A 14,319-nucleotide genomic window follows, 5' to 3' on the forward strand; every position below is an offset into this window, starting at 1 on the left:
GTCATGCGCAACATCACCAAATCAACGTGTAACAGAGCATGTCCTTTATCCCAGTTCGTATTTGTGTGCTTTTGTGCCTATGTCCATGGCAACGATCCCTCAAGCTACAAAGCAAGAACCGCACCCAGAAACGCCAGCCAAATGTTCCAGTCTAGTACAACCCGAAACCGAAGGTGAAAGAACTCAGAGAGAAAAAAAAAGAAAAGAAGAACAGCAGGGCGGGGTGGGGGAAGAAGCTCCTCCAGAATGACCGACCCAAGCTCCCTCCACTTCACTCGCTTCACTCCCAAGCCCCGACCCCCCTCCGGACCCGCCTCCGCGCCCCGGCCGCGCCATACACGAGCGTGTCGCCCACGCCCGCCTTGCAGCTGGTCCCGGCCGCCATGTCGATGGTGGCCGACCACGCGCCCGACGCGCACCGCTGGAACGACGTCCCGCCGATGCAGTTCCACGCCCCCTCGTCGGCGCACGGCGTCCCCGGCGCGAACGTGCCTGCCGAACCACCCGAGCCGGCCGGGGGGCTGGTCGCCTGCGTGCCCGACGGGGCGGACGGCTTGGTTGTTGTGGAGAGGGTGGTGGTTGGTTTGGCGGGTGCGGCGGAGGAGTCGCCGATGGTGACGAAGACGCCGCCGGGTAGAGAGCTGGGAGGGGAGTAGTGTGAGCGGGTGGTTACGTTGATGGGGATGACGGTTTGGGGAAGGGTGGCTGTGAGGAAAGTGGATGGAGGAGAGGTGGAGGAGAGGGAGCTAGTGTTAGAGACTGAGGATGCGAAGGGAGGCACGTACCTTGTCGACGATGTGTTGACTGGGGGAGTCGGGGAAGGAGCAGTCCCCGGCGTTGTAGCCTGGCCACCGCCCGAACCGCCGTTGTTGCCGCCCGTGGGTGCAGGTGGTGGCGAGCTCGAGCCAGAGCCAGAGCCGGAGCCAGAACCAGAGCCAGAGCCGGAGCCGGAGCCAGAACCAGAACCAGAACCAGAGCCGGAGCCCCCACCTGGGGCAGACGCCCCGCAGTCTCCGTCAGGCGCAGCCGGGTCACCTTTATTGTCGACCAGATCCGGGCCGGGGTCCGGGAAGACGACGTCCTTGCCTGGCAGCGTGGTGCACGCCGGCGAGCCGACATTAGCAACAAAAATGCCGGGGCGCGACTTGTACGCCACCGCCCGCTCGACCAGGCCATCCTTCTTCTCAACCCTGGTGTTGGTCGCCTTCGGCACGTCGCGCTTCTTCTTGCCGCCGCCGCCGATGGTGACGGACGCGCAGTTCATGTACATCTCCCTGTTGCCGACCTTGTTGAACCACGTCCAGGCGAACAGGGCCTCGCCGCCCGGCGCGTCGGCGGGGACGGTGAAGTCGAAGCTCGAGGAGCCCTGGCCCGGGCAGCTGCCCTGGATGCTCTGGACGACGGTGAAGGTCTTGCCCTGGTCGTACGACAGCGAGGCCTGGCAGGAGCCGCCCTCGTGGAAGGCGCCGCCCACGATGGTGAAGTTGTGGCTGCTGCCTGGCGCGAAGGTGGCCACGCTGGTCGCCATGGCGGTGCCGGCGTACTTTGTGTGGTAGCCCTTGCACGGGAAGTTGGTCGTCGAGAGCGGCGACGTCATGTCGCTGTCCGTGTCGCCGGCGGCGATGGCGAACGAGTTGAACTTTGACCGGATCGGCGGCGGGAACTGCATCTCCATGTGCGCCGAGGAGAGATGGACTGACCCCAGGAGGGCCAAGAGAGAGGTGAGTACAGTGGCGCAAGGCATCTTAACGACCACTGGGGGGGGAGGTTGGTAAGTCTGTGTTGTTGTCGTCGTGGTATCTCGTGTTCGAATAGTCCGATGTAGGAATGAGTGAGATGGAAGTTTCTGCTGGTTCGAGAGAGTGGAAGCAGAAGGTTCGGACGGCTTGGCTTATATCGTTCAGCTAAACAAAGGAATGGAGGGGAGCTTATTGTGAACAAAACTATTGTTCCGAGGTCATCAGGTTCGACTCTTCGTTCGAACAATAGGTATGCATGCACAATAGCACTGATCGTAATCTCAGCACCAGGCTGGTTTAAGTGGACTTGAATAGAGACAATGGGGTTGGTGAGGCCACAAATAGAAAAACCTGAAAAGGAAAGGCAGAGCAAGAATCGAATGAACAATAAGGCCACCAACAAAGAGCTGGTAATGGAAGGCCGAGATGCCGAGAGTGAAGGAGAGGTGAGGAAAGGGAGAATGGCGGCTCCCTTTATGTCTGGCAGGCATGCAAGTCACATTTGAGTTGATGGCTGTCAACAGGAAAATTTCTCCCCCTTTTTGGCACCGGCAGCTGACGTGTGCGATCCATTGGAATTTGATTGTGCGGCCATTGCAGCAGCTTCTTAATCCTGGGAAAAATGGATTGAGTGGTTCAACCAGGATTGCGTCCGATACGATCATCCCTCCCTTCGGACGGAACTTGGCTCTCCATCCTCAGGGGGGCTTCGCCACTCAACCCAACAGTTAGTGAGGGAGCCAGGCAGGTTGCAGTTTGTGACAGCGGGGTAGCTGTCGATCGGGCGGGTGATCTCTGACTCGGCCGTCTACACGTTTGCCAACTGCCCCCACGAGAGTGGTCAGCATGAGAGGTGACTGGCAAGCGGGCGAGAGGGGTCAAGGAGTCAAATCCAGGGGCATTGCGAATCGCACGGCAGAATGAGCATGGCATGGATGCATCTTGACGCGCAAGTGCAAGCGACCCCCTGGAAAAGAAAGGTATGTGCAGCGTTAACCCCTGGGAGGCGTTTGGTAGCCAATCAGACCAGTCTCGTGCCTGGTGAGAATAACCGTTGGGGCTTCGAGATGGGGCGATCCGGGCGGATTGATTGGCCACGGCGGGCGGCACGCTGGTGCAAGAGGTAAAGCTGGGAGGGGAGGTTGGAGCCGCACTACTGGCTGGATTTTTAGAAACTTGAAACATGAAACCCCTTCCACATATCTGTTTGCGACTCGGTGCATGCCCGCTGAAATGGCCGCTTCCTGTGCGTGCGTCCTCCATGACACACCAAGTTGGAGAATTTTTCGTGGTGTTAACCTGGGCACGAACTACCGAGTATCGCAGTCTGCATTCCACTACACGGACTGACAAGAGGAAGGAAAAGAGAAGTTGGATATCGGCCCACAATTGAGACACAGACCAGAGACATCCAGGCAATTCCGCAATGCCCACGCCGCCACACATACTACGCAGTATCAGTACAGTCCTCTTCCTCGCCTCGCCTAACCCCTGTGACCGCCACTGAAAGATGGGTCGTCAGCGTGGCCATCACCATGCATGCATGAAATCGACTACACCAAGCCAGGCCCGCCATCGCGCCTAGAGGAGGCTCTCGAGAGGTCTCCAATCCCGCGATCGCTGCTGGCCTTGCTCAGGAATGCGCTCGTCTTGTCCGGTGGCGAGGAGCACCACTGGGGTCCCCACCACTCTCCTCCCTCCCTTGTAGGTATTAGACGCCCGGGTTGGGCTGGCTAGACAAAGGCATGCACTCGAGACAAGTCAGTCGTGGCGACCCGATATTCCATGCTCCATCCACGTTCAGTTTCGACGCTGTTGGCTCAAAGTCCAAACATTGTTTTTGGACCTGATACTCAAATATGCTAGCAATGTACCACATCTTTCTGACGCTTTTGAGAGCCAGCCATCATCTGGTGAATACATGTGGCATGAATGGATATTCCGTCTGTCCGTCAACTTCCGTACTGAGGCCCTTTTCAACTCTCACCCTCTTTTCATCTCCCCTTTCTCGTTGGCAGCCGACCCTGGCTGCCCACGAATCCTGCCTCCCCGTCCTTCTCCCGACACGTCGCAGGCACCGGCCCCGCCCATCATGGGGCCGTTGCCGACCAAGCTGTGGAGGTCGCGATGTGACAGATTAATAAAAATAAAAGAATAAGAAGCCCCACTGGTAGGTACCTAGGCTTGAGCATATGCTAGCTAACAATCTCCTCCCACCCACCCAGCATGCCGGAGCCTTTTCTGGTGGCTCTACTTGGCTTGATCATGCTTCATGCTAAGCCTATGCAACTTTTGTTTTGAAATGTTCACTTGGCCAAGCAGGTAGGTGAGGTGGTCGAAGCCAGCGCCCAACGACAAAGTGCCGAGTCATGGTTGGTTCGACAAAACTAGCTGTCGTGGCCCCCGAAACGCTAATACTGCTGCCGACAAGGAGTAGTAGTAGTAGCCTCACTGCGGTCGCTGGCCCGAGAACTTTTGCTGGGGCTGCTGTGGGGTGAAGACCGGCTGCTGATACTGCATTCCCGGGCTCATGCCGTACATGGGTTGGCCCTGGTGCGACCCTTGGTGGGCCATCATTGGCGCAGCGGGCCTCCCGGGGCTTGGGAATCCCGTGGACCCGGCCATCGACTGCGGAGGCCCGCCACCATGGGGCATAAACTGCGGGTGACTGACTGGGTACATTTGCACCTGAGGTCCAGCGGCGACCATGCCGTTAGGTCCGGCCATGAACTGGGGCTGCATCATCATCGGGCCGCCCATGTGCGGGGGTTGCTGAGGCATGAACTGGGGGTTGTTCGAGAAGCTCCTATACTGCGACATCTGAGGGGTCCCGGGGTTCATGTACTGCTGCATCCCCGGCTGGTTGTACGGCACTTGGGCGGGCGAGTTCATCGCCGGCGGATAAGCCATCGGAACGTGTCCCATGCGCGGGGAGGCGAAGGACTGGGCCGAGGCGGAATGCATCATCCTATGATCATCCGGGTTGCTGAAGGGAGCATGGGGGACGTGACCATGCTGCGTTGTGTGCATCTGCATCGGTGGCATATGAGGCGACTGGCGGAGCGCTTGGTTGTGCGTGTTATGCTGGAGGTGGAGAGGCAGTTGGTGTTGGTGTGCCAGCTGAGGCACCACGTGCGGCGGATTGGGCGTCGCCGTGGCCGCTGCCGACAGCGGAAGCTTCTCAAAGTATTCCTTGTAAGTCAAGTGCATGGTCGAGTCGGCCCTCTCCGTCTCTTCCTGCAGCTGCCGCCACGTGGGGAGCGTGTCGTAAGACGGCCTCAGCCCGTCGTTCTCATCCCAGTTCCGGCCTTGCGGGGGGCGAATAGATTTGATATTGGAGAGGATAAAGCACTTGGCCACGTCAATTGCCTTGGTCTTCCGCCGGATGAGCTGCCCACCGGTAGGGGTAGGGGCGACGGCAGGCACCGCTTGGGCCTCGACCACGTTATGGACCGAAGAGCGCGGGCTAGAACCCTGGCTCGGCCCGGCAGGGTTGAAGGCCGGCGCAAACGCGTTAGGTCTGAACTCGTGGCTGTTGGGGTTCAACTTCCCCTGGGTCATGTGAGGCGGAGGCATCCCACCGAGGCGACGGCCGTATGAGGAGTCAGCATTGTTCGACGGTCCGGTGGGAGGTAGACGCATGGCCTCGGCTGGCATGTGGTGGTTCATGTGCGGGTGCTGGGGTTGGTGTATCTTCTGCTGCTGGTCGCGGATGCGCTGCACCAGGTTGCCCGGACCCTGAGTCTGACCGCCACCCAGGTGGGGAGGAGCACGGTTGTTCCTGTAGTTCTGCTGCTGATAATGCGCCTGACCGTTGTACCCTTGACGATTTCCCTGGTGGCGATTCGGCAAGCCGGACGAGCTCGAGTGTTGAGGGGCACTTGGTCGAGAAGAAGTGGTGCGGGGATCGGCAGTGCCCGGGACAGACGCAGCGGTGGCTGCCGGCTCGGCAGGCGGCTTAGCGTTGGCGTCCTTCGCCGGTGCGACTCCCTTCTCTTTCGACACGACAGACTCGACAGCCTTCTGCTTGGCTACATCCTCTGCATTTTGTATAGCCTTGGCCTGGATCTGCTTCTGCTTTGCTGGATCCTTGGCGATGATTGAGATCAAATCGCTGGGAACCGGAGTCGCGAGCTTGAAGCTATCCGCAAACTTTTTGAGCTCGATCAACTTGACCTCCTTGTCAGCCTTGGCCTTGTTGCTCCGGACCTTTTCAGCATTCTGCCTCTGCTGGCTGGCAAACGTCTTGAAGGAGTTCAGTACGTCGCGCTCGACAGTTGATGTAGCGCTCGGCGCCGTGCCCGTAGGGCCATCCTTTCCCTGGGTAGTGGTGGAACGGCCGGCACCAGCCGCCGGCCGGAGAGGGGTGGCAGTCTTGTCGCTGTTGCTCTTTCCATCCGCTGGCAGCTGGCCTCCAGTAGCCTTGCTTTCGCCAGCTTTCGGCCCAGCTTGTTTTCCTTCAGACTTGGCTTCGGGCTTAGCCTCTGCAGGCTTGACCTCCACGGTTGGAGCCTTGGCGGGGGCTGGAGCAGCTTTGGATTCCTCGGGCTTCGGGGTAGGCTGCTTCTTGAGCTGCGACGAGATGATAGCAGGATCGACAGGGGCACCCTTGGCAGTGGCCTGGCCGGTCAGGGCCCGCCGCGCAGGAGGGGTGTATTTGTTTTCTCGGTTTGTCAAGGGGGGGAAATCCTGTCGACGAACTCCACTGTATCTAGTCAAGAGTTAGCACAATGTTGGGTTTTGAGAATGCGCGAGGCCGCGGGCCAGGGCTCACTTCTCCTCCTCATCCTTATGATCACCCCCGCCAACAAAGTCCATGACACGCTCCTCGGCCACATGGGCAGTGGTAGGCGCGCTGCGTTCGATCTCTCTTGCCTTCCTCTCTGCAGCAGCAATTCGCTGGTGATATTGCGGATGGTTCTTATCGATCGTGGTAGTGTAGATATTCTCATCGTAGTTGGTCCTGATGCCAAAGAGGCGCTCATTCTCGGCAAACTGATCCCATACGCCCTGGTTGGCAGATCTCTCCAAGCTTCCATCTGCCTCGTCAGTCGAGTCGGGTACCCAAGGCTTCAGAACACGTTCGCTTCCGGACCGCGAGTTCGAGATGGCTGCATCAGTACGAAATGATCGACTGCCTGTAAAAGAGCCAGTTAGAAGGAGAAAGCTGGAAAGCTGGAAAGTTGGGAGCCATATCGGCGTCAAGGGATCATACCATTCATGGCCTTGCTATCATTCTTGCCTTGGTTGTTGGGCACGGCGCGGGCGTCCATGATATCCTTCCGTGGGAACGACATGGTTGACCCTCCTCTGCCTGTGCCGTTGGCGATATCCCCAGTAGTAGAGCCCTTTTTCGGCTGGACCATTTTCAGGTAGCAGCTGGAAGGATCAGTAGGGTGGCTGGCATAAATGCCCTCGAACTCGGTACCGCCCGCTAGTGTGATGCGCGCCTTCTGGCCCTGCAGGAAAAACAATGTGAGCTTTCAGGTAATTGATAGAAATGAAGATTAGGTAGCGATGGGAGAGACTGTCGATGTGATGGTTGATGGTTGATGGGAAGTAGGTCCAGGGGAAAAGAAATGTGCAGGTAATCTTGACAGTTGTAGGCACGACAATCATGACAGTGAAGGGGGAAAAGAAAGGGGGAGAAGTAAAAACAAACCCACCTCACGAAGAGCGCTTGTCACAGACTGTCTGTCCTGTGAATTGAATCCACCTTGAGGAGTTTGCAATTGGCCTGGGATGGGATTCTTGGTCGAGTTCCAGGTCTTTTGCTGAGCAGCAGGCGGCTGTCTGGAGATTCGGAGGTTGGTCAGTCAGCTCCAAGGAAGAGGTGAATTGGACACCAGCGACAGTGCAAAAGGCGACGCAAATTCAAAAAAGGAAAGCAGCAGCCACAGGCAAGGCTTGTGGGTTGGCAGTGCGGTGGGCAAGAGACATTGGAGACAGGGTAATCAATGGATCTTTGTTGACAACAGGTGTCGAGGAGGGGGGGGAGTGGAAAGGGAAAAAATTGGCAGGAGTCAAAAAGTGTCTGTGGTGTCTCACCTGGTGGCCGGGTTGGAGCTGCTGCCCTCTGATTGCCCTTTCTGGTCGCCAAGCTTGCTGCTGTACAAGGGTCGTGATGAAGGGGCCTTGATGTCGGGAGTGGTGGATTGGGATGGGGAAGAAACAGCTGGCTTTGAGGACACTCCGTGGTCTTCCATGCTAGTGGTGATACTCTCCACTGAGTTGGTGGAGTTTGGGGCCGGACAGTTTGTGTGGTGCGCAGGGTCGATGGGTAGCACCTTAGGACAAAGCGGGCTAGCGAGGGAATCTTTTTGGGGGGAGGTGCGGGAGTCGAAGATGGGCTGTTTGGAGTTCTCTGGACTGTTGCCCGTCTCTGATTGGCCAGCGCTGGGTTGGCTGGCTTGGATCTGCACTCTGCAGCGCAGGGCCTGGGCTGGGATGATGGTCCGGGTGCCGCGATGAGACGACAGCGCCAGGGGTACCTAATGGCGTCGCCCTCGTGCTGGGGGGGAAGAAGTACCGGTTGATGTGAGCTTGCTGGATTTTGTGGCAGAACTCCCGGCACAGAAGGAAGGTATCACGAAGAATTGGCCGGAGAAGAAAATAAACGAAATCGTATCCCGAACGGGTATCACAGGGCGAGCATTGATGGCCCCTGCCTTCCCCTTGTCCTCTGTTCCCCCCTTACTTCGCGATTTTCCTGCCAACAATCAGGTCCGACCCAGGAGCACGATGCTGCCCATTAATATTATTGTCAATGCCTGACGTGCAGTTTTCGGTGAGTTGAACTTTGTTTTATCAGATCGGGTCGAGGCTGTAGGGGAGGATCGACGACTGGATGCGGGTTCAGGTGGGAGGGGAAAGCGGTCGCCAGACTACCTACATATAGGTAGACAGAGAAGACGGGACGAGGATTCGAGAAGCGGGTACGAGGGGGGAGGTAAAAAGGAGGGGCTTGGGCAGAGGTACCCCGGGTTGGCAGCTTAGTTCCGCAAGGAGGTGTCCAATTAGGTATGATATAGAATGGGTAGTCGGTAGTCTGCAACCAGCTTCTCGCCCGTCCTCTGGAAGGTCAAAAGTAATGTGTTCAATGTGCTGAAGCTGGTGATAGCTATCAACATCCTGGAAAGGAAAGCTCGAGATTGGTTTGAGATGGAACTTTCGCCGAAGCGGAGAAGCGCAATCAGTCTACCAAAACTAGCTAGCCCCATTAGGGTTAGCTGTCTTGGCATGGTGCTTTGGTGGACCTTCTCTTCAGCCTCAGGCAGAAACCTAGGACGACCAAGCTTGCCGGCCAGCCTTCTCCTCCTATTTTGCCAGAGCCTCGAGCTTTGTCTGCCTGGGCACCCATGCGTGGCAGCACTGCATTGTATCAATCCCGACACAGTTGATGTTAGAAGCCTCGTTAGGCTCTGTCACTGCCTACCTGATCATTAGCTTTCCAGAAAGGCCTGGCGCCAAGACCCGGCGCAGCTGTTCGCCTCATCGGCCAAGCCTGAGATGAGATCTGTCTAGCTGATGCTCTTTTTTTCATCCTGGTATACAGCAGGGAACAGCTCGCCTTAGACATGGTCTCGTCGAGGTGGTCGGCCGTGTTGATTCATGATGAGACGAACTGGTAAGGCTTGGAGGAGGAGGAGAGGCAGGCTCAGCGAAGGTCTTGTAGGCAGAGTCGCCAAGTAGTGACACTGTATCCTGCCTGCAAATTCCTGCGTGCAAGCCGAGTTCTAACGGCCTGGTCAACTCCAAGCAGGTACCTGGAACCGGGCTCGCCTCTCATCGAGTGGTAGGGCTGCCTTGTCTTGTGTCCATAGCATGGCGGATGGCTTGTAGGTACCTGTCCCGGAGCAGGTCATAAAAGTGCTCTGGGGACGTTGTCCTGTAGTTTTTGTTGCTTTACAGGACTGTGACTGCTTCCAAAGTGTCACCGCTGAGTAGTTCCGACAACTTTGCTGAGACTTGGTACCGATCCCCCCCAAACCAAGCCTGCTTGCGGTTCCGCCACGTTCGGCGCGACGAAGGATTTGTCGTTCCTTCGCGCGCTTGCGCAAAAGGTACATAACCACTCCAGTCTCAAGGATTTAGCCGTTTCTGAGGTTTGGTCATTGTCGTGGGTGTGGTGGTCGTGGTTGTGGAATTGGTAGAAGGGTGGAAGGTGAGGGGAAGGCTATGGAGGACTTTTAAGGCGAAGAGACAAGGTTTTTGTCATGCTCAATGAGGAAAGTTTGTTCCATATAAGGTCGGATTATGGGCTGGGTAATGCATATCAAGCTATACCCCGAGTTATTCTTTACTGTATATAATATACTGGGACTTTGATCTGCTCTCACGAGCATGAATAACGCTGGGGGGGAAAGAAGAAGAAAACCACTCCAGTCATCGACTGCAGGGCATGGTGGAAAGCCATCAAGTGTAGTATACTATATATTTCAATATTATACATTGGTTCTCAAATCCGCAATCATTGGAGTGAGACCAGCTTTCCCGAATTGAGTGGGGGGCAGTCTTCCATGATATCTGCAGTTATTCAAAACCACTGAACGCCACGCAGTAACCCGAAATCCAAGACGTCAAGAACTACAAGCGTTGCAACCCTCTAACTACCTACCCAGACCCTTGAAGAAAAAGTAAGAATGCACGAAGGCCGTGGCGAAAGGATGCACAACACCAGGGGTACGGAACCTGACATGCATGGCTGCGGTCGACGCCATGACAGACCCCGGCACGCCCGGGGTGAACATCCACGCCTTGGTCAAGTCGTCCGCCAGACGAGCTACCTTCTCGGCACGGGGCCACATCTCCTCCTCGAACCGGACCACCGCCTCATCCAGCGCATCCGCCGCGCCCGCCCCATCCTCGGCCCGCTTCTCCGCCGCCCCGACGACCGCCTTCGCCAGCTTCATCGCATCCTCCATCGCGACATTGACCCCCTCCCCCGCGAACGGCGTCATCAGGTGCGCCGCGTCCCCAATCAGCGTCAGCCCCCGCCGATGCCCCCAGCGGAACCCAACAGGCAGCATGTGCAGCGACCTAGGGACGCATACCTCGTCTCCGGTGAGGCGAATCGCGTCCCTCAGCGTGGGACACCAGTCCGCGAACGGGCCGCCCTCCCCCGCCAGCGCCCTCCGCGTCTGCACCACGTCCCGCGCATCGTACCCGCACTTCCCTGCGTCGAACCAGTCCGCCGACTCCTGCCTCTGCAGCGCGTACACGCACATGCTCGCGTCGCCCATCTGCTGCGCCGTCAGCCTCTTGCCCTCGACGTTGGCGAACAGGCTGCCCCCGCCGACGGCGGCGTGCAGTTCCGGAGCCCGCGCCGCCGCGTCGGCGGGGATGGACAGCTCGTGGCCGCCCACCCCCGCGAAGACGGGGTCCTGGTCGCTGAGCGCCCTGCGCACCTTGCTCCAGGCGCCGTCGGCGCCGACGACGAGGTCGAACCCCGAGGCCGAGGTGCCATCCGCGAAGACGAGAGTGGACCCGCCGCCGGTGGCGGCAGCCTCGACGTGCTTCAGGTGCCGGCCCCACCGGATCATGCCGTCCGGCAGGCTCTCGGTCAGGATGCGGCGCAGGTCAGCGCGGTCGATCTCGGGCCGCTGGCCGAGGAGGCCGCGCGGGTTGTCCTCGGGGGCGGGGGACCCGGCGTGCTGGAAGTAGACCTTCATGTCCTTGTCGGTGATCTGCATGCGGTCGCCGTCGTAGCGCGCGTGCTCCAGGAAGCGGTCCCACAGGCCGGCCTCCTTGATCGCCGCCAGCCCCGTCGCCGTGTGCAGGTCCAGCGTGCCGCCTTGGGACCGGTAGTTGGGGCTCGCCTCGCCCTCGAACACGGTCACGGTCACGGGGACGGGGGCCTGGTGCAGCAGGCGGGCGAGGGTGCAGCCTGCTGGGCCGGCGCCGATGATGGCTATTTTGGGGGCCGACATGGTGGGGTTCGACCGTATTCTGGGTGGTGGTTGCGAGTAACGAGATTCGAGAAACCCAGTGGTTCGTGGTGCGATTCCTGCAGCCCTGAGCAGCCTTTTCCAAAGAGTCATGGGCTCTAGTCTAGTCATAGACAGACTCTTGTATGTGCTGGAGTAGATTTTATATCATATTAACCACTCGTGTCCTGCCCAGCAATCCAAAAAGCTTCTGGCAACATCCGTGACTCAATTGCAGCAAGCTGACGTGGCGATATCAGCCCTACGCAATTATCTTCGTTAATGACTGCGTAAGCTGAACAAGTGCGGCCGCTTTTCGCACCAAGCATCAACTTTGCGCTGGAATATGCCTCAAATCGACTGCTAGCTTTGACTTTGCCTGATACTAACATAGTGTTATAGTTTGTAAGACTACCTGGGGAAACCGAAATTGTTGGAAACGGACATTGTTAGAGACCGAAATTTGTTGGAAACGGACATTGTTAGAAACCGAAATTGTTGGATGGCATGAAAACCTACTACTACGTAGTGCTTACTAGTGCCGTGAGGATCTATTTTAACTGTACACGACATGTGCTCCCCCTAGTTCCCGAAGGAGTCCTGCCCGCCGACCACAAAGCCAATTTGAGACCAGATTAGAGACAGCTACATAGTCCGAATTACCGAGATAAAATCACCGGCCATCCTTGGCTCGCGATGGATCCTGCGTTTTCTTCCTACCTACCCTTCCTTCGAGACATATCGATAGCCTGGTCGGTCTCAGAGGCTGAATGCAGCCATGATTGAGAAACCAAGCACGGCCAGGCCAAAATTGGCACGCCCGGCGCCGTTCGTTTTGGTTGGCGCGGGGGCAGAAGACGCAGAGCTGGCTTCCGAGGTGGCCGTGGCGCTGGGCCTGGCGGCGGATGATGACGGCTTGCTTGACGACTTACTGGACGACTTGCTGGACGACTTGCTGGACGCGGTGGCGGCGGTGCTGGTGGTGGTGGTGCCGTTATGGACGGCTATGGTTCTGTTGCTAAAAGCAGACTTGCTAATGTGGTGGGAGACCGGCGCCATTGTCAGGATAACACTGGTCGGAATCCCGGGCGAAGTCCCGGTCGAAGTCCAGGCCAAAGTCCACGTCGAAGTCCCGGGGTCACTGCACTGAGCGGTGGCCTCCTGCTTGAGGGCTGGGCGGCCAAGTCAACGTCCTGAAGAGAGGCCATGAAATTCCCAAGCTTCGCTCCTGTGGGAAGACAGAACACCTAAGCCGAGACACTTACCATCAAGATGGGCCTGACTCAGACTGCAGGTCTGCGAGAGACAGATCCCGGAAGCCTGCAAGATGGCATCGAGGTTGGGGCAAAGGCATGATACCCGATCAACGCTGCAACCGAGCTGGGCAAGAGCGGGCTGGAGGCAGCCTACGATACACTGGTCATGGAGGTTGCCTGTGGCAGCTGCCGAGCTGGCAAGAAGGGACAGGGCGAGGGGCGTCTTGAACTGCATCTCGACGACAGCGATGTTCCACTTGGGGGGGAAAGATACGGACGGAGTAGGGACTGCGGAGGACAGCGTCTCTTGTGGGATTTCAGGGAGTGTCTTGGAAACATGTCGAGCAACAGCATCCAGGATGGGCGACTGGGCGGGAATAAATATCGGGAGAAGGAAAACAGAGAGGGCGGAAATCCTTCGTATATCACGGGAGAGCACATCGCGCACCGCGCGTGTGGCCTGCAGAGGCAGGGTTCAACAAAGTCGAGACCCGACGGAAGATACCGCCTGTTCCTGCGAGGACAATTGGTCGCCCGGCAGGATAGGCCCCTCAAGGTGACTATTGCTTGCCTTGCAAGACCGAGATGGCGCCAGCACAATAGGAATTCCGAGGATCCAAGGGCCGGAACTGTGTGGCCAGAGAACTAGATGCAGGGGCTTGTATGACGTAGGAGATGCTGTGCAACTGTGCAAGAGCAAGCAAGGTCAACAATTTTGCAAAGCAACCTGCTGCTCCGTGGTTGGGATATGCAATCAAGCTTCTCGATAAGCTTCCCTTGAGCCAATGTTTATGCAGGAGTAGACGAGTTCAGAGCAATGCAGCATACGAGCTGTGGAGATCCCGCCGCGAACTCTGTTGTGTTGCCTCGATATAATTGCCTGGCAACAGAGTCGAGCGGGACGAACCTAACTAAATATGCGGAGGTCGGGTTTGGGCTAGGTCGGCGGATGGATGGGGGGGACCTAGGAGGTGTCAATGCGGAAAAACACCCAGGTACCTGAACGCCCCCATGGATCTAACGGGGCCCAAGCTTCTACCCATTGCGTGTGTGTAGCCGACTCCTGGACTCGAGAATTTTGGGCTTCACAGACAGCGAGTGTGAGAAAAAAGTAGCTTGTAGGGAAAGAAAGACAGGAAGAGAATGAAAAGGAGACATAATTACTACCTACCTGCCTGCCTACCTACCATTCGAGTACGGGCGACATCTACTGCAACGCAACAAATAACAAAGACGCACGTGCAAAAATCTAACTGGCGGGACACCCCCCCTTGCTCTTGCAGCGACACCCCTTCCTTTGTGTGACCCCGAAAAAGAGCCAGGAAATGGGAACCTCCCGATTCCGACATCTGAAGCACCTCACAGAAATTGACCTTGTGTGCGGTCCCATCACGGCGA

The 14,319-nt window shown here is 57.6% G+C and overlaps 4 protein-coding genes across 4 annotated transcripts; all 4 read right to left on the minus strand.

Annotated features, from left to right (window-relative positions):
• Nucleotides 1-280: 280 nt before the first annotated feature.
• QBC33DRAFT_510634 (uncharacterized protein) lies at nucleotides 281-1,744 on the minus strand (the record flags this gene model as incomplete). Its single annotated transcript, XM_060425780.1, has 2 exons — nucleotides 281-641; nucleotides 786-1,744. The coding sequence occupies 2 exons, from the start codon at nucleotides 1,742-1,744 to the stop codon at nucleotides 281-283; spliced, it is 1,320 nt and encodes a 439-aa protein (XP_060289026.1).
• A 2,289-nt stretch (nucleotides 1,745-4,033) lies between these two features.
• QBC33DRAFT_30523 (uncharacterized protein) lies at nucleotides 4,034-8,223 on the minus strand. Its single transcript, XM_060423431.1, has 5 exons — nucleotides 7,788-8,223; nucleotides 7,406-7,532; nucleotides 6,955-7,198; nucleotides 6,514-6,877; nucleotides 4,034-6,450 (listed from the first exon to the last, which is right to left on the minus strand). Exons 1-5 carry the CDS (start codon nucleotides 7,943-7,945, stop codon nucleotides 4,188-4,190), a joined length of 3,156 nt encoding a protein of 1,051 aa, XP_060289027.1. The 5' UTR covers nucleotides 7,946-8,223; the 3' UTR covers nucleotides 4,034-4,187.
• A 2,125-nt stretch (nucleotides 8,224-10,348) lies between these two features.
• Nucleotides 10,349-11,668, minus strand: QBC33DRAFT_443858 (uncharacterized protein; the record flags this gene model as incomplete). Its single annotated transcript, XM_060424243.1, has 1 exon — nucleotides 10,349-11,668. The coding sequence occupies one exon, from the start codon at nucleotides 11,666-11,668 to the stop codon at nucleotides 10,349-10,351; it is 1,320 nt and encodes a 439-aa protein (XP_060289028.1).
• Nucleotides 11,669-12,174: 506 nt separating this feature from the next.
• Nucleotides 12,175-13,376, minus strand: QBC33DRAFT_30579 (uncharacterized protein). Its single transcript, XM_060423436.1, has 2 exons — nucleotides 12,931-13,376; nucleotides 12,175-12,837 (listed from the first exon to the last, which is right to left on the minus strand). Exons 1-2 carry the CDS (start codon nucleotides 13,154-13,156, stop codon nucleotides 12,425-12,427), a joined length of 639 nt encoding a protein of 212 aa, XP_060289029.1. The 5' UTR covers nucleotides 13,157-13,376; the 3' UTR covers nucleotides 12,175-12,424.
• Nucleotides 13,377-14,319: the final 943 nt, after the last annotated feature.

The sequence above is a fragment of the Phialemonium atrogriseum genome, assembly GCF_030411735.1.
Source record: "Phialemonium atrogriseum strain 8032-3 unplaced genomic scaffold QBC33scaffold_1, whole genome shotgun sequence".
In the NCBI taxonomy this organism is placed as follows: Eukaryota; Fungi; Ascomycota; class Sordariomycetes; order Cephalothecales; family Cephalothecaceae; genus Phialemonium; species Phialemonium atrogriseum.

What these genes read in the sequence shown, in the direction of transcription:
- QBC33DRAFT_30523 (XM_060423431.1), bottom strand. Translation starts at nt 7,945, where the DNA reads ATGGAAGACCACGGAGTGTCCTCAAAGCCAGCTGTTTCTTCCCCATCC. An exon ending in AGCTCCAACCCGGCCACCAG is followed by an intron (nt 7,533 to 7,787) that starts GTGAGACACCAC and finishes CCGAATCTCCAG; the next exon opens with ACAGCCGCCTGCTGCTCAGC. An exon ending in TGACAAGCGCTCTTCGTGAG is followed by an intron (nt 7,199 to 7,405) that starts GTGGGTTTGTTT and finishes TTTTTCCTGCAG; the next exon opens with GGCCAGAAGGCGCGCATCAC.
- QBC33DRAFT_30579 (XM_060423436.1), bottom strand. Translation starts at nt 13,156, where the DNA reads ATGCAGTTCAAGACGCCCCTCGCCCTGTCCCTTCTTGCCAGCTCGGCA. An exon ending in GAGTCAGGCCCATCTTGATG is followed by an intron (nt 12,838 to 12,930) that starts GTAAGTGTCTCG and finishes TTGGCCGCCCAG; the next exon opens with CCCTCAAGCAGGAGGCCACC.